The 20319-nt window shown below is 43.0% G+C and overlaps 1 protein-coding gene across 1 annotated transcript; it reads left to right on the forward strand.

Moving 5' to 3' along the window:
- The first annotated feature begins 7583 nt into the window (after positions 1–7583).
- Positions 7584–20319, forward strand: LOC120025999 (phosphatidylinositol 4-phosphate 5-kinase type-1 beta-like). Its single transcript, XM_038970777.1, has 14 exons — positions 7584–7669; positions 11260–11316; positions 12735–12865; positions 13060–13177; positions 13386–13538; positions 15653–15949; positions 16667–16860; positions 17010–17090; positions 17168–17216; positions 17291–17375; positions 17479–17613; positions 17733–17856; positions 18042–18129; positions 19151–20319. The coding sequence occupies exons 2-14, from the start codon at positions 11260–11262 to the stop codon at positions 19151–19153; spliced, it is 1515 nt and encodes a 504-aa protein (XP_038826705.1). The 5' UTR covers positions 7584–7669; the 3' UTR covers positions 19154–20319.

Genomic DNA, 20319 nt, shown 5'->3' on the forward strand with positions numbered 1-20319 from the left:
GTACTGTCACGCCCTGACCATAGTTTGCTTTGTATGTTTTGTTTGGTCAGGGTGTGATCTGAGTGAGCATTCTATGTTGTATGTCTAGTTTGTCTATTTCTATGTGTTGGCCTGATATGGTTCTCAATCAGAGGCAGGTGTTTGTTGTTGTCTCTGATTGGGAACCATATTTAGATAGCCTGTTTTGTATTGTGGGTGATTGTTCCTGTTCCTGTGTTTGTGTTGTCACTTTACGGGACTGTTTCGTCTTCATTCGTTATTTTGTTTGTTTCAAGTATTCATATTAAAATGGATACTCACCACGCTGCATCTTGGTCCGACATTTCTTACCCCTCGTCAGAGGAGGACGAAGAATTCCGTTACAACTGTAGTATACTGTAGTATTTACTATAATGTTTTATTATCTATCTTTTTCTCCTTGAGAAAACCTACTGGAGGGTCCAGTCAGGGCTGCGCTGGGGGCATGGAGATCGAGCGACCAAGGCAACGTGAGGGGGAGTGTGATCAGAGAGATTACAGTAATACCACCCCTCTCTCCATCTCTCTCTCTTGCTGGAACACTAACCCTTATTCTCCAACCCTTCCTCCTCTATCCATCCAACCATACATAATCAAGGAATACCACTTCTCTCCTTCCAAATCTACATAATTTTGTCCTCAGATCTCGACCCCTTCCACTTGAACAGCACACTACGATCTGTGTTTCTCCCTCAACACAGAAAATCACTCTGTAGCATGAACCGCTCTCAAACAGACAGGCAGACAGACGCATGTACACATACACCGTTTTAGCACAAAAGCTTGTGTGGCCCCTCTGACTCTGTGCTGAGCCATTGATCATTGTAAAAGCACAAACTGGGACCTATTCAGTTCCTGTGAGGCTGACTCACTGAATGAATCTATTTTCTGTGTTTTCAACTGACTGCATGGAATCTGACAATCTCCACCCCCACCTAAAGAGAGTCAGGATGGAGAAGTGAACAGCATCAAAATACATCACTGAAGTTGATGATGATTTACTCTACAAGGAACACATTCATACCTTTTTGGGGGCTTTTTTCTCCCCAATACTTTTTCTGGAAATGTTTTTTTCTTAAATAAAATAAGCAAACAATACTCACCTTCAGAATCACATCCATAAGACTTGCACATAGAGAGATGGAGATAGAGATGGAGACAGAGAGAAAACCTAATTGTAAATCAAATACAGCCACCAGAGGTGGAGCCAAGTCAATCCAGTTCACAGTCTAACTCCAGGGAGACATCATTGCCTAATGATCTGATATTTTCCCACTCCTCAAAAAAAGATATACAGTACCAGTCAAAAGTTTGGACACACCTACTCATTCAAGGGTTTCTCTTTATTTGAACTATTTTCTACATTGTAGAATAATAGTAAAGACATCAAATCTATGAAATAACACATATGGAATCATGTATATATATTTTTATTTTACCTTTATTTAACCAGGTAGGCTAGTTGAGAACAAGTTCTCATTTGCAACTGCGACCTGGCCAAGATAAAGCATAGCAGTGTGAACAGACAACAACACAGAGTTACACATGGAGTAAACAATAAACAAGTCAATAACATGGTAGAAAAAAAGAGAATCTATATACAATGTGTGCAAAAGGCATGAGGAGGTAGGCAATAAATCGAATAATTACAATTTAGCAGATTAACACTGGAGTGATAAATCATCAGATGATCATGTGCAAGTAGAGATACTGGTGTGCAAAAGAGCAGAAAAGTAAATAAATAAAAACAGTATGGGGGTGAGGTAGGTAAATTGGGTGGGCTATATACCGATGGACTATGTACAGCTGCAGCGATCGGTTAGCTGCTCAGATAGCAGATGTTTAAAGTTGTTGAGGGAGATAAAAGTCTCCAACTTCAGAGATTTTTGCAATTCGTTCCAGTCGCAGGCAGCAGAGAACTGGAAGGAAAGGCGGCCAAATGAGGTTTTGGCTTTAGGGATGATCAGTGAGATACACCTGCTGGAGCGCGTGCTACGGGTGGGTGTAGCCATCGTGACCAGTGAACTGAGATAAGGCGGCACTTTACCTAGCATAGCCTTGTAGATGACCTGGAGCCAGTGGGTCTGACGACGAACATGTAGCGAGGGCCAGCCGACTAGGGCATACAGGTCGCAGTGGTGGGTCGTATAAGGTGCTTTAGTAACAAAACGGATGGCACTGTGATAAACTGCATCCAGTTTGCTGAGTAGAGTATTAGAAGCTATTTTGTAGATGACATCGCCGAAGTCGAGGATCGGTAGGATAGTCAGTTTTACTAGGGTAAGTTTGGCGGCGTGAGTGAAGGAGGCTTTGTTGCGAAATAGAAAGCCGACTCTAGATTTGATTTTGTATTGGAGATGTTTGATATGAGTCTGGAAGGAGAGTTTGCAGTCTAGCCAGACACCTAGGTACTTATAGATGTCCACATATTCTAGGTCGGAACCGTCCAGGGTGGTGATGCTAGTCGGGCGTGCGGGTGCAGGCAGCGAACGGTTGAAAAGCATGCATTTGGTTTTACTAGCGTTTAAGAGCAGTTGGAGGCCACGGAAGGAGTGTTGTATGGCATTGAAGCTCGTTTGGAGGTTAGATAGCACAGTGTCCAAGGAAGGGCCAGAAGTATACAGAATGATGTCGTCTGCGTAGAGGTGGATCAGGGAATCGCCCGCAGCAAGAGCAACATCATTGATATATACAGAGAAAAGAGTCGGCCCGAGAATTGAACCCTGTGGTACCCACATAGAGACTGCCAGAGGACCGGACAACGGAGCTGTTGGCCAAGGTTGGAGTCGCCAGGAGGAAGGCATGGCCAGCCGTTGAGAAATGCTTGTTGAAGTTTTCGATTATCACGGATTTATCGGTGGTGACCGTGTTACCTAGCCTCAGTGCAGTGGGCAGCTGGGAGGAGGTGCTCTTGTTCTCCATGGACTTTACAGTATCCCAGAACATTTTGGAGTTAGAGCTACAGGATGCTAATTTCTGCTTGAAAAAGCTGGCCTTTGCTTTCCTGACTGACTGCGTGTATTGGTTCCTGACTTCCCTGAACAGTTGCATATCGCTGGGACTCTTCGATGCTATTGCAGTTCGCCACAGGATGTTTTTGTGCTGGTCGAGGGCAGTCAGGTCTGGAGTGAACCAAGGGCTATATCTCTTCTTAGTTCTGCATTTTTTGAACGGAGCATGCTTGTCTAAGATGGTGAGGAAGTAACTTTTAAAGAATGACCAGGCATCCTCAACTGACGGGATGAGGTCAATATCCTTCCAGGGTACCCGGGCCAGGTCGATTAGAAAGGCCTGCTCGCAGAAGTGTTTTAGGGAGCGTTTGACAGTGATGAGGGGTGGTCGTTTGACCGCGGACCCGTAGCGGATACAGGCAATGAGGCAGTGATCGCTGAGATCTTGATTGAAGACAGCAGAGGTGTATTTGGAGGGCAAGTTGGTCAGGATAATGTCTATTAAGGTGCCCATGTTTACGGATTTAGGGTTGTACCTGGTGGGTTCCTTGATGATTTGTGTGAGATTGAGGGCATCTAGCTTAGATTGTAGGACTGCCGGGGTGTTAAGCATATCCCAGTTTAGGTCACCTAACAGAACAAACTCTGAAGCTAGATGGGGGGCGATCAATTCACAGATGGTGTCCAGGGCACAGCTGGGAGCTGAGGGGGGTCGGTAGCAGGCGGCAACAGTGAGAGACTTATTTCTGGAGAGATTAATTTTTAAAATTAGAAGTTCGAACTGTTTGGGCATAGACCTGGAAAGTATGACAGAACTTTACAGGCTATCTCTGCAGTAGATTGCAACTCCTCCCCCTTTGGCAGTTCTATCTTGACGGAAAGTGTTATAGTTGGGTATGGAAATCTCAGAATTTTTGGTGGCCTTCCTAAGCCAGGATTCAGACACGGCAAGGACATCAGGGTTGGCAGAGTGTGCTAAAGTGGTGAGTAAGACAAACTTAGGGAGGAGGCTTCTGATGTTGACATGCATGAGACCAAGGCTTTTTCGATCACAGAAGTCAACAAATGAGGGTGCCTGGGGACATGCAGGGCCTGGGTTTACCTCCACATCACCCGAGGAACAGAGGAGTAGTAGGATGAGGGTGCGGCTAAAGGCTATCAAAACTGGTCGCCTAGAGCGTTGGGGACAAGGAATAAAAGGAGCAGATTTATGGGCGTGGTAGAATAGATTCTGGGCATAATGTGCAGACAGGGGTATGGTGGGGCACGGGTACAGCGGAGGCAAGCCCAGGCACTGGGTGATGATAAGAGAGGTTGTATCTCTGGACATGCTGGTCACAATGGGTGAGGTCACCGCATGTGTGGGAGGTGGGACAAAGGAGGTATCAGAGGTACGGGGAGTGGAACTACGGGCTCCATTGCAAACCAAAACAATGATAACTAGCCTGAACAACAGTATACAAGGCATATTGATATTTGAGAGAGACATACAGTAAGGCATAAAGTAATTGTAGGTCTTGATTGGGAGAGCTAGCTAAAACAACAGGTGAGATAACAGCAGCTAGTCAGCTAACACAGCAACAGCAGGTAAAATGGCGATGACTAGGCAGAGAGGGTCGGATTAACTACACACAGAGCCTGAGTTAAAACACAGAGCCGACAGATAAAACACAAATAAACAGAATGGAGTACCGTGAATTAATGGACAGTCCAGCAGGCATCAGCTATGTAGCCAAGTGATCATAGTGTCCAGGGGGCAGCCGTAGATGGAGCAGGGAAGCCGCCACTACGCTAGCACGCGGCGTTTAAAGTTAGTAGCCCGGGGGTGGTCTGCTCAGACGGAGGCCGGTTGAGGGCACAGCGGATGGGGTATTCGTCGGCAGACCAGACGTGGTGGTGCGGCGGGGCGCCGTGTCGACAGAGAATCCAAGCCAGATGGCGAAAGAGGTATTGTAGAATTTTGTTTGCTAACTGGTGCTAGCTTCGTGGCAGTGGCGCAAGCTGCAAGCTAGCTGTGAGGATCAGAAGTAGTGGCTCAGGGATTACGACAGGAATCCTGCGTTGTTGTGGAGAGACGCTGGTAAATTGGTGAGTAATATCCAGGCTAATAACAGGGCTGGTGTCTGTGCAGAAGGTAAAAGCTGCTAGCAGTGGCTAAAAATGACAAAATAGCTTGTAGCTGATTAGCTGGTTAGCTACTGGAGGTTCTTGAATGGGGTATTCGTACCAGAATGTGTTTCAAAGTTAAAAAATAATAGCGATTCCGTATCACATTGGGTGAGGTAGGTTACCGGAAGGTATAATCGAATTAAAAATCGAAAAGAGATAGATTTAAAAAATATATATATACGAAAAATACGAAAAATACAAAAGTACACGAGAGGACGAAACAAAACACGCCTACACTGCTACGCCATCTTATATTTGAGATTCTTCAAAGTTGCCACCCTCTGCTTTGATTAAAGCTTTGCAACCTCTTGGCATTCTCTCAACCAGCTTCATTAGGTAGTCACCTGGAATGCATTTCAATTAACAGGTGTGCCTTGTTAAAAGATAATTTGTGGAATTTCTTTCCTTAATGCGTTTGAGCCAATCAGTTGTGTTGTGAAAAGGTAGGGATGGTATACAGAAGATAGCCCTATTTGGTAAAAGACCATGTCCATATTATGGCAAGAACAGCTCAAACAAGCAAAGAGAAACAACAGTCCAGCATTACTTTTAGACATGAAGGTCAGTCAATTCCGAAAATTTCAAGATCTTTTAAAGTTTCTTCAAGTGCAGTTGCAAAAACCATCAAGAGCAATATTGAAACTGGCTCTCATGGAGGACCACCACAGGAAAGGAAGACCCAGAGTTACCGCTGCTGCATAGGATAAGTGCATTAGAGTTAACTGCACCTCAGATTGCAGCCCAAATAAATGCTTCACAGAGTTCAAGTAACAGACACATCTCAACATCAAATGTTCAGAGGAGACTGCGTGAATCAGGCCTTCATGGTCGATTTTGCTGCAAAGAAACCACTACTAAAGGACACCAATAAGAAGAGACTTGCATGGGCCAAGAAACACGAGCAATGGACATTACACCGGTGGAAATCTGTCATTTGGTCTGTTGAGTCCAAATTTGAGATTTTTGGTTCCAACCGCTGTGTCTTTGTGAAACGCAGAGTAGGTGAACGGATGATCTCCGCATGTGTGGTTCCCATCATAAAGCATGGAGGAGGAGGTGTGATGGTGTGGGGGTGCTTTGCTGGTGACACTGTCAATGATTTATTTAGAATTCAAGGCACACTTAACCAGCATGGCTACCACAGCATTCTGCAGCGATATGCCATCCCATCTGGTTTGCGCTTAGTGGGACTATCATTTGTTTTTCAACAGGACAATAGAGAGACAATGTCTCCTGATAATTATTCCCTTATACGTAAATAACATCTGGATTGCATGTTCACTGTTTCCGTCTTTGCAGCCGGATGCCACAGGAAGAAGGGGTGGTAAGAGACTGAAGCTTTCACTCATCTATAAATCAGGTTTTATGAGTTGACGTTGTGTAATTTGTGTGTTACTCTTACTTCACAACAATTCAAAGAGTGGTTTGTTGGTCTGTCCTCCAGTGACACAAAGCAGCTCTTCAGCACTGCTGTGTGTGTGCGAAGCCATGTTCTCTCACTCTCTCTCTCTCTCTCTCTCTCTCAGGTGGAACATTTAAAAGGTTTTCATACAATCTTTTGTGCTTTAAAATGCTCGAAATCAGAAATATCCAAACTGTCAAGTCCTTTAAGTACAGTCTTTTATTCTCTCACCAGATCTTAAATTTACACCAGATCTTAAATTTACAGCACCTACTCTGACACACTTCTTAGGCGTCAGTATGCAAATTAAATACTGTAGTATTTACTATAGTTAAAACGTGTCGTGTTTTTGCAGATTGTAGTGTTTTTGCGGACATTACTGTAGTATTTACTACAGTGTTGTTTTGCAGATTATACTGTAGTATTTACTATAGTATTCTACAGTATACTACAACATTCTATAGTAAGTACTACACATGTTAGAGATATTACAGTGTGTAGTATAGTATTCTACAGTATACTACAGAATTCTATAGTAAGTAGCCAACTGTCGTATTATATTGTAAAATGTATAGTATCTCACGTGGGGATGCTGAGCTTCAGAGTATAGTAGGCCTAGGTTATTATGATTCTGAACCAATTGCACCCCCTACTGACTAAACTACACCTATACAACTCACAGTTCTGAACAAAGAATGATAATGGTTCATGGCTAATTATAGGCTACAGTCATCTCCCTGTCATAACCAATACAAACAATATAGTAGTCTAATATTTAACACTGTTGGTTTGTGCATTTACTAAATAACAACTCATAATATGCCTATTGGTTGCAGGCTATTTGACTTAAATTCCATGGGAGTACCGGAATGCATTTAACTATAGGTTAAGTGTTTCAATTGATTTGTTCATTAGATAACAGCTTCGAATATGTAGGCACCAACCTCCGGGTTGTAGGCCTAAGCTACATAAAGGTACGTGACAGTAGGCGGAGAATGGCACGGAAGCACCGAGGATGCTCGCACGTCACTGATTACCACAAGCCTTCAGACGAGCCAGAAACGATGAAGCCTGGTTGCAAAGTTACTTGTCTTTGTATTTTCATTTAAACACGGCGATAATATTCAAGGTAAGGACAAACATATTTTATAAGCGAAAGGACTGTGTTGTCTTCTTGTCACCAATTTCTTTTGCCAACTTGTCACCACCTGAAGATGTCGGTCATATTGTTGGTGCCGCCACCTGCCGACGTTTTGGGCGTCAATGGAATACGCTACCTTTTTTTTGTTTCATAAAACAACTATTTTCTTGGCAGTCGAAGTTCGCACTCAATCACTTCTCTTTTGCAGTTGTTGGTAAAGCCTATTCAAGCAGTCTTAGTAGGATTTTACTTGATCATTGTAACGCAAACTATTGATGATGACACAAGAAGCTGACTTGCTTATGCCGCGTTCAAAACAACTGTGAACTCGGAAATCTACGAATTTCGACTTCAGTTTGATTAAGACAACTTTGAACTGAAAAAACGAGCCCCGACTGGGAAAAGTCGGGAACTTGGCCCTCTTTCTAGAGCTCCGACCTGAAGATCACTGACGTAATGATTTCACCTCGTTTTCTTTGAGTTCCCAGTTGTCTTGAAAGCACCATTAGCCCTAACAACAGGAGGAAATACATCTGGTTTGTCACTTCCCCATAACCTGACAGAAGGAACTAACTACACGTTGTAGAAGAACGTAGGCTACCTACAATTGTTCATGCATCATTATGACAGCTATGAATATGATTAGCCTGTGATAAAATTATACACAATTCAGTAACCCGAGTTGTTGACCTGCATATGATATTATGTAATAACAGGACATGATGCCTATACTAATTTGGCTCTGTGACTGCCTTTCAGCATTCAGGCATAAGATTTACAGTAAACCAGATATTTCTATGAACTTCTACTTGATTAGAATAGTCCCCATGGACAGCTCTTATTAGGATTGCTTTCAGAGATTTCTTTGTTCAAATTTGGCAGGGTTCCTCCATCTGGTTAATCTGCTCTCCTACCACCTCTCCTACAATTCTTCCAGTCCATTGTTTGCTTAGGTGATCTCGTGCCTTATTTGCGTCATTTATTCTCTGTTCTCGCCCTCTCCACACACCAAATATTAACTTTGGAAAATGTTTATTGCATCCCCTCTCCGTCACTCATAAAGAGACATTGTCCCACGTGGCTGACTTGGTAGAGCATGGCGCTTGCAATGCCAGGGTTGTGGGTTTGATTCCCATGTGGGACCAGTACGAAAATGGAAAATGTATGCACTCACTACTGTAAGTCGCTCTGGATAAGAGCATCTGCTGAATGTGTGTGTACCATATTTGACTATAGCATGGTCAACAAATCTTCAGCTCAGATAACAGAGAACCCTAGTACTAGCATTATACATCAACTCCTGAATGGCATTCAATCTAGTCTGACCAAGCACCACTTTCCTTTGCATCATTGTTTTTGATGGGGAGAGCCTTTCACGACTGGTCAACTCTTAACACTCAACTTATTCTAAGTAGAATAGCAATGACTGATCAAAAGTTGCATGTGTTTACTCACGTCATGCTGTACATAATGTAATCCAGAGACAGGGTCATGAAGAGCAATTTGAGGGCAAAACAGGACAACTACCACACTAACTGTGATACCATAACCCCAACACTCAAACCCTAAATCTGACTATAGGTCCCACTGTAGTCCTGCTTCTGCATTGACATGATTTGGTTCTGACGCATAATTTTATACATTTAACAAGTTAACCAGTTTGAACTGAAACTCCATCATAATGAAATGTTACCAAACACCATTCACAGTACGTGAGTCCAGTACAGTGACAAACAAGCAGGGAACGTGAGCTATAATAAACCCATACCCACTAGGCAAAGACATCTATTCAACATTGGTTCAGCGTAATTTCATTGACATGATGTGGAAACAACATTGATTCAACCAGTGTGTGCCCGGTGGGTATGAAACAGTCTGCTTTAGCTCTGATCACAATGATTGTTTGAGAATGCAATCTCATCAGACCTCTCCAAAGAATAAAACACTTCGCACACAGTTTTGCACTTTGAAGCAGGTCCATTAGATGCATATTTGATGATGGGCCCCAGTCAACTTTATGAACACTGAGATGCTTGCCTGAGGCAGTCACTTATGTTAGCTCCTTGAGAATGTGAGTGGTTCATGGGTTGGTATGAGGCTAGCAGATGAATGGCATTCACATTGAAAACATGATAAAGCAGCACAAGATAATATTTTTGTCATTATTTTTCTCAACACAATGTGGGTGTGTAAAATAATTGCTTTCCAAGATTGAGAGCCATACGCACCTCGCTGGCTAGTGCTGTGTTGTGAGGAACTGTGGGGCAGAAAGGGTCTATAACTCTACTCTGCTGACTGGACCCCTCAACACAACCCTTGATCCCAATTAAGGAGGATTGAAAAACCAGTGGAGGCTAAATCTCCCCCAGGGACATTCCAAGAAGTCTGAAATTCAAAGCTCTTTCAATTAGGCTACCTCTGCCCAAAGAACCAAAACAACAAGTAGCTCCAGAGGTAAAGTTGCTTAGTGAAGTGGACATGAGACCCATTGTTATATGGGCCTAATCATGATTTTAAGGTTAAAGTTGTCAACATATAGGCAGAGACTTTAAATCATGAATTTCAGACTTCTTGGAATGTCCCTGGGGGAGATTTAGCCTCCACTGGTTTTTCAATCCTCCTTAATTGGGATCAAGGGTTGTGTTGAGGGGTCCAGTCAGCAGAGTAGAGTTATAGACCCTTTCTGCCCCACAGTTCCTCACAGCACAGCACTACCCAGAGGTACGTATATGTCTCTCTCTCTCTCTCATTCTAGACTACAAGATGCCATAGGTATTGGACACTAGCAGAAACTATGGAACATACGCAGAAGACTTTGGAGTATACTGTGTGGTTGGGAATGGAAGATTGTTTGTTATGGAAGAAGCCTTTTTCAGAGCTGAATAATATTCTCACAGTGAAACCTCCGATGGATTTAGTTCTGGTGTACTTCTTTCGACTATTGATGTTGGAGTTATTTCAAATTTTTGGTCACCTGAGTACGCTTGACTTTGTTTGTTTATATTTGCTCCAGTACAATGTATTTTCAGCAAGCTGATTGCAGAAACCTTCATTTTGTCGATGGTGATTAGAAGATAAACTTCATGGCGAGTGGGATAGTAGATACAGATGTTTGTCTGTTAGCTATGGTGGTATACAGTGCTCAGAATGTTCTGGACTTGACCATCTCCTCTAGGAAGTGTGTAACTGGGATATGCAGTAAATGCAAAATATTTGCTGTAGATGCAACGCTCATATCACATGATTTTATTGTGTCATGGAATAGGAACTCTTGTTTTCCGTTTTTATGCTTAACAAAAGAACCAGAATGATGGCCTAGAGTTTTTCCTAGCCACTGTGCAATTGCCTCTTAGGCGGCATTGCTTGCTCTTTAGAATTTTAGGCTGGATATCTGGAAAGCAATTTGTGACAACTTCTGAATAAAATAATTAGATTTTTATCATACATTTGATTGATGGTTAATAATGACATACCAGAACCATGATTATAATACATCTATTAGTACATCATGTTAGAGGGTGAAAAGGTGTATACTTTAACTTGCTTGTAAATTAATCTATATTCCTTCTATCCAAAAGATGGCAACAACAACCACTGAAAGTGGAGGAACCAGTGGGTCAAAAGATTACAAAAAGGTATGGAGTCTTTGGGCCCCGATAGTTAATTTATACTGCATGGCACACGTGTACAAATCCTGTATAAAGTCCTTCTGAGAATGAACATGGTCCTATTGGTGAACTGAGCTCCAAGAAGGATAACAGCTATTCCTCTAAAATATTGGTCAATTCTTTGCCCTCACGAGACTAGAGATGGTGGAGTGTTATATAACGGTGCTCAGTCTGTTTGTGCTTTCTGATGAAATCAAATGTTATTTGTCACGTGCTTTGTAAACAGCGTGTAGACTAACAGTGAAATGCTTACTTCGGGCCCTTCCCAACAATGCATAGAGAATAATAAAGTTAATAACATGAGGAATAAATGCACAATGAGTAACGATAACTTTGGTATATACACAGGGTACCAGTACCAAGTCGATCTGCAGAGGTAGATATGTATAGTACATGGGTAGAGATAAAGTGGCTAGGAAACAGGATAGATAATAAGCAGCAGTGTATGTGATGAGTCAGAGTTGGCGCAATGGGGGGGGGTCAATGCAGATAGTCCAGTCCAGGTAGCTAAATAGTTATCTAAATAGCAATCTTATGGCTAGACGCTGTTCAGGGTCCTGTTGGATCCAGAGCAGCCGATGGCATGACTAGGTAGATCATCCACTGTGAGGCACGCTGACTGCCCTGCAGATTTATTTTGACTTTCCATCGGTTCAGGATGAACTCAGGGGCCTTGTGGTTAGTGTCCACCCTGAGATTGGAAGTTGGGTTATAATGGGTAAGGTTCCAGATGAAACCATAACCATCATATATCTGATATGTCAGGACCACCTTCAGCTTTAACTGATTTGGCCTTTTCCATCCTATACCAATGTAGGTAGCCAAACACCTCTGTAGCGTGAGGCAGCTTGAAGTACAAGTACACCCCCTGGACAGGACGCTAATCTATCGCAGGGCCTTACCCCGACTCTATCTCCCTAACGCGGAGTGCCAAACAGATACGCAACAGGTCCCATTTTTACAGTCTTTGGTATGACTCTGCCAGGGATCATACTTCCAATCACATGGCAGACACTAACCACAAGGCCACTGAGTTGGTTATCCTGAACTGATGGAACGGCAGAAACAATCTTCAGGGCAGTCAGCGTGCCTTGTGTGACTCAATGTAGTGGCTGATCTAGCTAATCATGTTATCCGCTGCTCTAGAACCAACAGGACCCTGAACGGCTTCTAGCCATAAGACTGCTAAATACTTAACCAAATAGCTACCTGGACTATCTACATTGACTCCCCCTTCCATTGCACCAACTCTTTTGACTCATCACACACTCTGCTGCTACTGCTTATTATCTATCCTGGTTTATATGTACTGTATCTACCTCAATTACCTCTGCACATTGGACTTTTCACTGGTACCCTGTGAGAACATGTTTGTGTGGTCCCAGCCCACAGCGGCTGCCCTGAAAGGAGCCATCCAGCTGGGCATTGGGTACGCTGTGGGGAACCTGACATCCAAGCCTGACAGAGATGTACTCATGCAGGACTTCTACATGGTGGAGAGTGTCTTCCTACCCAGGTACAGTACACAGCACTGGCATCACTCAGCAGGGTTCTAAACATCACTAGTTACTGACACTAATACAGCACACACCCTGTAAAAGAATGCATCACTGTCAATATTCTCTGTTGCAAATATACATATTTTCAGTCCTAAGTGAGTGTTTGTATATAGGTGTTGATGTACTAACACTAATCTGTTTGTGTCGTCAGTGAGGGGAGCAACATGACACCAGCGCACCACTTCCCAGACTTCCGTCTCAAAACCTACGCCCCTCTCGCCTTCCGCTACTTCCGAGAGCTCTTTGGCATCAAAGCAGATGACTACCTGGTTAGTGTGGAAAGCCCTTCACAGAAAACACTCCTACATACCATGTTCTTCACTGATAATGCAGCATACAATCATGTAGCAATTCACCCCGTTAGTTGTCCATGATGTATCAATAAGAGCACAATTTAGTTTTGTTCGTTTGATACTTCCTTGTTGCATTCCTGTCTATATGAATGCGTGCTAATAGCTCATCCTGTATGAATTCCAGTACTCCATCTGTAACGAACCTCTGATTGAGCTGTCCAACCCCGGGGCCAGCAGTTCCTGGTTCTACCTGACCAGTGACGATGAGTTCATCATTAAGACTGTGCAGCATAAGGAGGCTGAATTCCTGCAGAAACTCCTTCCTGGTTACTACATGGTGAGCCTCTCCCTTTACACAAACACTATTCCTGGCACCATAAATGGGGCAATTCTTATCATCTCTAGTACTTTCAGAAAATTCCAATTCATAGATTGTAAAGTATTATTTAAAGAGACATTCCGGAACATCTTTTTTAAACCTCCCTCTTTGGGCAATTTGTAGTTGATGCATGCATAATGAGAATTACTGTCTTACTTCAAATCGCCATGAAATCCCTAGTTTGAAAGCAACTGTTTTCTGGAAGTTGTGTGACGCTATTTTGAGTACTGCAAGCTTGGCGCACATGGGCCAGCCCCTTAGCAATTCGATTTCCAGCCAATGAGCTTCAGCCCCTCGCCATTTGAGTGACAGCTAGCAAGATGCACATCGAGGAGTCGCACATTGAAAGGAGGTTGGCTCAGGCCTGCCGAGCGTTATCCAATGAGGTTGCAGGGCAGGTTCAATGGCTTAGTGACACAGCAAATAGAAAGAGAGCAGTGACGTACTGCACATACAGTGCCTTCGGAAAGTATTCAGACCCCTTTTCCACATTTTGTTACGTTACAGCCTTATTCTAAAATGTATTAAATAGATTTTCATATGAATCTACACAATACCCCATAATGACAAAGCAAAAACAGGTTTAGAATTTTGCTAATTTATTAAAATAAACAGATCACATTTACATAAGTATTCAGACCCTTTACTCAGTACTTTGAAACATCTTTGGCAGTGATTACAGCCTAGAGTCTTCTTGGGTATGACGCTACAAGTTTGGCACACCCGTATTTGGGGAGTTTCTCCCTTCTCTGTAGATCCTCTCAATCTCTGTCAGGTTGGAAGGGGAGCGTTGCTGCACAGCTATTTTCAGGTCTCTCCAGAGATGTTCGATCGGGTTCAAGTCCGGGCTCTGGCTGGGCCACTCAAGGACATTGAGACTTGTCCCGAAGCCAATCCTGTGTTTTGTCTGTGTACTTAGGGTCGTTGTCCTGTTGGCAGGTGAACCGTCGCCCCATTCTGAGCGCTCTGGAGCAGGTTTTCAACAAGGATCTCTAGTTTGCTCTGTTCATCTTTGCCTCAATCCTGACTAGTCTCCCAGTCTGTGCCGCTGAAAGATGCTTGGCATTCAGGCCACAAAGTTCAATCTTGGTTACATCAGACCAGAGAATCTTGCTTCTCATGGTCTGAGATTCCACAGGTGCCTTTTGGCAAACTCCAAACGGACTGACTCCTCTGCCTATTATTGAGGAGTGGCTTCCGTCTGGCCACTCTACCAGAAAGGCCTGATTGGTGGAGTGCTGCAGAGATGGTTGTCCTTCTGGTTCTCCCATCTCCACAGAGGAACTCTGTCAGCGTGACCATCGGGATCTTGGTCACCTCCCTGACCGAGGCCCTTCTCCCCCGATTGCGCGGTTTGGCCGGCAGCCAGCTCTAGGAAGAGTCTTGGTGGTTCCAAACGTCTTCCATTGAAGAGTGATTAAATAGGCTGTGTTCTTGGGGACATACAATGCTGCATACATTTTTTGGGTACCCTTCCCCAGATCTATGCCTCAACACAATCCTGTCTCTGAGCTCTAAGGACAATTCCTTTGACCTCATGGCTTGGTTTTTGCTCAGACATGCACTGCCAACTGTGGGACCTTTATATAGACAGGTGTGTGTGCCTTTCCAAATCATGTACAATCAATTGAATTTATCACAGGTGGACTCCAAGTTGTAGAAACTTCTCAAGGATGATCAATGGAAACAGGATTCACCTGAGCTCAATTTGCGGTCTCATAGCAAAGGGTCTGAATATTTACGTAAATAAGTACATATGCAAAAAAAATGTAAACCTGTTTTCGCTTTGTCATTATGGGGTATTGTGTGTAGATTGCTGATGTTTTTTTATTTAATCCATTTTAGAATAAGGCTGTAACAAAATGTGGGAAAAGTAGGGCTGAATACTTTCTGAAGGCGTAGTATGACGTAGTCCGCAATTTTCGGAGACCCGTTTTGGCTCGTGAGCGCTACTTTCAGAACTACTTGCTAAAGATTATGCAAATCTTCCAGAAAGTATTTTATTTAGGTGTTAGTTACACACTTGATCATATTCTCAAATATGAACATTTATCTGTTTTTCCCTCTGTCAGAATCTGAATCAGAACCCGAGGACACTGCTACCTAAGTTCTACGGCCTTTACTGCATCCAGTGTGCCGGGGTCAACATCCGTCTGGTGGTGATGAACAACGTGTTGCCCAGGGCCCTTAAGATGCACTACAAATACGACCTGAAAGGCTCCACCTACAAACGACACGCCTCGCGCAAGGAGCGCGCGAAGTCCTCGCCCACTTTCAAAGACCTGGACTTCCAGGAGATGCTCGAGGGCCTGCACTTTGATGGTGACACGTACAGTGCCTTGATGAAGACTCTGCAGAGGGATTGCAGGGTGAGGCCACTCGCAGTAGATTCGCTTACATATTGGTATTGCATATTCAAAACAGGAAGGCTAGTCAAATTGGTGTGACAGGAAAATAGTAGTTCCTTCAGTAGCATTTGGTTGGCTATATCGCTGACGTCACTGAACTTTGAACCCCCATTGTCGATTTAATATTATGACGGGCCTCTCCTCCATCACCTTAAGCTCTTCTGAATGACCTCATTAGTACTGTATGTTTGATTACTGGGAAAGCACAGTAGACCCCTCAACAGGGATTACTTTCAAGAACAGCCCAGAGCAGAACACCTGACTCATTACAAGGCTTAAGAACTGGACTGCGGCAGAATAACAGTCACCCAACACAATGTGGTATGTAGGCAGCAACACAGAATAAGCCTACAGTAAATGTGTTCGGTAACGCAGGCACTGAAAAGGCCTTTGTTGAGAGGAGTTACAGCTTCACATCAGTGTTTGGTCAGAAGACTGGAGGTTTGGTTTGATAATCCAGCTCTTGCTTTTACAGCTTTCAGCATGGGGGGGTTTTCGAAGGTCACGTGGAGATGCCAATTAAGAGGATTGTTTATTAAGTGGGAACAAAATGTGGTCATGTTTGTGCTTTGTTCACATGTAGGACCAGGAGTCCTTGACCAGAAGCATGTGTACTGCATGTGTTGTGGCCCTTTTATGTTCCTGACATATTCATGTGTGTGGTTATGTCTCGGTCAGGTCCTGGAGAGCTTTAAGATCATGGACTATAGTCTCCTGCTAGGGGTGCATGTTCTGGACAAGAGTCTGGAAAGGGGGGCCAGGGGGGACAGTAAGCGCCTCAACGGCCAGAGGGTCCTCTACTCCACTGCCCTGGAGTCCATCCAAGGGGAAGGGGATGGCAAGGTTGCAGAGCCAGTGGCAAACGATAACACGTGAGCAAACATTCACCTTAAGGCCATTTAACCAATGACATATCACTGAATACACAATGAGTCATTGTGAACATTAGTACATTGTATTATTCACACCACGATTCAGTCATACACTGCATAACATAAATGTGTTTTTGATATATTATCAGAATGGGTGGAATTCCAGCAAAACACAAAGATGAGAAGCTGCTGATCTTCTTGGGGATCATTGATATCCTACAGTCCTACAGGTAAGAGCTTTTCGTGGCACAACTGGCACTGCCATCAAGAAAAACATATCTATGTAACATCTGAGCTTCTTTTCAAGGTTAATTAAGAAGATGGAGCACTCCTGGAAGGCCCTTGTACACGATGGGGTAGGTTAGTGTGCATGTGTGATTGTGTTCATATTCCATTTGTCATAGTGGCCTGACACCTGTTTGTGTTTCAGGACACAGTGTCAGTTCACAGGCCCGGTTTCTATGCAGACAGATTTCTTAATTTCATGGGTGGCACTGTATTCAAAAAGATCCATCGTAAGTGACTGACTCGCACACTCAACTGGTTGCCTCATGTCCTTTATATTATATTTTCCCATTCATTTGCTTAGTCATTTCACTAATGCTCTCTTTCCCTCAGCCCTAAGAGGAGCATCCTCCAAGAGGAAGAGGAGCTCCATCCATGCGATGAGGTCAGCCTCCCAAGAGGTGCTGTCCCCCCAAAAGGAGAAGGATGAGAGGAAGGCCCAAAGCATGGAGTGCCTGGACAGACCATGTAGTCACCCTTTATAAACTACACAACCCACAATATATTGGGCCTGTACACAACACATTTCTCACAATATGCAATCTCTGCTTTATCCTTTCTTTATGCTTTTTTTCTGTTTTCAACAGTAATAAGTTCCTCCAATCACCCTGACCTAGTCACGCTCCCTAAAAGTTTAAAGCAGGCTGTTTCCTTCTCCTCCTCTGCTCTTCAGACTATCAAGAAAGACCTTGAGGAGCACCTGGAGAATAGGTACAGTGTCAACTGTTCATACAATGTTTACACCTTCAGCACCCTGATTGTACACTGCCCCACTTTATATACACCTCATCCCTTCCTTAACCACCTTAGCACCCATATACAGTACCTTTTCAAGGATCAACCGTTTGTTCTGTAAGACAGTGGAGTTATTGTTTCTCTTTCCACTGTCTCCCCAGTGCCTCTTGTACGACTGTGGCCCTGGATGACACTGTCCCCTTTCCCCCTACCCAGGGCAGCCCAGACTCTGTACATGATGTCTACTTGGTGGGTGTACAAGATACAATATATTTAGTTAGAAGTCAGAAATTGCTTAATAGAATATATATTTTTCCATTCTCTATAACATCACCGCTTGTTTTATCTCTGATCTCATAAATATTCCATGCCCTTTGAAGTCACTCATGGGCCCAGTCGGTATTAGAACATCGTGACCCTGCCCACCTGTTTGGAAAATGACCTGTGGTTACCTAGGTTATCGCATTGGCTTAAGGCAAAAACACAATTTTCTTGTCTGCTTGTTTTAGTCAATTACAAAACTACATTTTAAGAAAAGTACAACACGTCTAAAGATTACTTTTCAACATTTTGCCAGCTCCATGGCATTATCACTACTTAGAGAAATGTAATATTGTAAGTCTTCCCTCATGCCTCTTTTCATGACGATGCTAGCAGCCACTTGAGTGAGTGCTAGTTTACAACCGACCGGAACATTAAGCTAGCCAAGACCAACAGACTATACAGATACAGGTAGTGAGTGGAGCATTGCGAACCATAGGTCGGGGTTTTTGATTTGGCTACATGTACATTGAACAACTTTGTGGCATGCTTCGTCAAGCTCTTCCCAAAAATCTAATCTCTGACGCAAGCTAAATTACATGCTGTTTGATTAGCTATCTGAAAATATATGATCAATTGATGTTTACTGATCATGAAAAGCATGCAGTGACTTGCTGTATAACTCTGATAGAAATCTGCTCAATTGGAATAACAGATGTGTAGTTCAATAGGTAGCTAAAACCAAATAAGTGACAACCATGTGCCGTTTAAATGGTTTTAGCGAAGCTGGGGGTCTCCTTGCCCGCCAGCAGCCAAATCGAAAGCTCTGCACCGTATTGTGACGTTTATTGATAACCTATTTCCTGTAAATTTATTTTTTTAGTCTGTCATCACCATCACTTTTGTTCTTCTCTGACCAATCCTGTGTGAAATCACTACCAAACAAATAATCAATGAAGTCATGTGTGCGCCTCTGTTACATCACTGATACTCAACCTCTGCGTTCTAGTGAAGACTGGTGGCAGAAGATGACAAGTCCCATCCAACAGCACCACAAAATAGACGATGACCTCTACACATCAACTGCACAACAAATGCTATCTTGACAGCACTCCTCTACAAACTGTCTTGCCGTTTAATGTCGTGACCTGCACTAAGAAGCTGCTTTCTCCTGCTACAGTACACTTTGCTGCTACTGTAACATCAGAGACAGCCCTAAGGTTTTCAGATGGAGAAGACTAAGGCTGTTACAAAGGCAGCCTAATTCTGATATTTTTTTCACTAATTGGTCTTTTGACCAATCAGGTCAGCTCTGAACAATATCTGATGTGAATAGATCTTGATGTGATTGATCGAAAGACTAATTAGTTGAAAAAATATCAGAATTGGGCTTTTTGTGTAAACACAGCCCTTGTGGAGCATGTCAAATCACTTATATTCATTGCTTCTCTAGCAGAGCTCTATTTGTATGCACATCCATGTGATTGATTCTTTTAATATTGACATCACTAATAATATAGTTCAAATCTCTGAGGCTGGATCCCTGAAATATAAAATCCATCAAATGTTTTTATTTGAAGCATACTAACAAAAGTATATACATGCACAAATAGACTTTTTTTGCAGAAATTAAGATAAATAATCTAAAATAGGACCAGAAAATACTGCATTGGGCAAATGCTTTATTTACATGACATACCTTTGAGTCCTCAGAAATCAAGTCAATTCACAATCAGTGCAGCAGACCTTGGACACCAGGGGACACAAAGTAGAGGACTTACAGGAGTTGCCGTTCAATGACTTGATTTGGTCAAGATTTTAAAATAATGCCATGGTGAAGGAAATACCATCCAAGGCTTATGTCATGAGCTAAAGATTTGTGAATATGCCATATCAATTGTGTTCCTTTCATGATCACACATTTCATTATGTATTTCATGTAGCTGTTGTCCTATTAATGATCAGTCATGATTATACATTTTCTTTGAAATTATGTATTTAAGATAATTAAGTGTACAGTTGGCCTAATGTATATTGTAATAAATGTTATATTTATAGAAAATACTAATTGGCTGAGTTTATACAGGAAGCCTAATTTTGTTTCTGATGCTAAATTATTGGCACAAGATCTAATCCGATTGATCAAAAGACCAGTTATTGGGCAAAAACATCTGAATT

This window comes from Salvelinus namaycush, chromosome 31, assembly GCF_016432855.1.
Source record: "Salvelinus namaycush isolate Seneca chromosome 31, SaNama_1.0, whole genome shotgun sequence".
NCBI classification, from domain to species: Eukaryota; Metazoa; Chordata; class Actinopteri; order Salmoniformes; family Salmonidae; genus Salvelinus; species Salvelinus namaycush.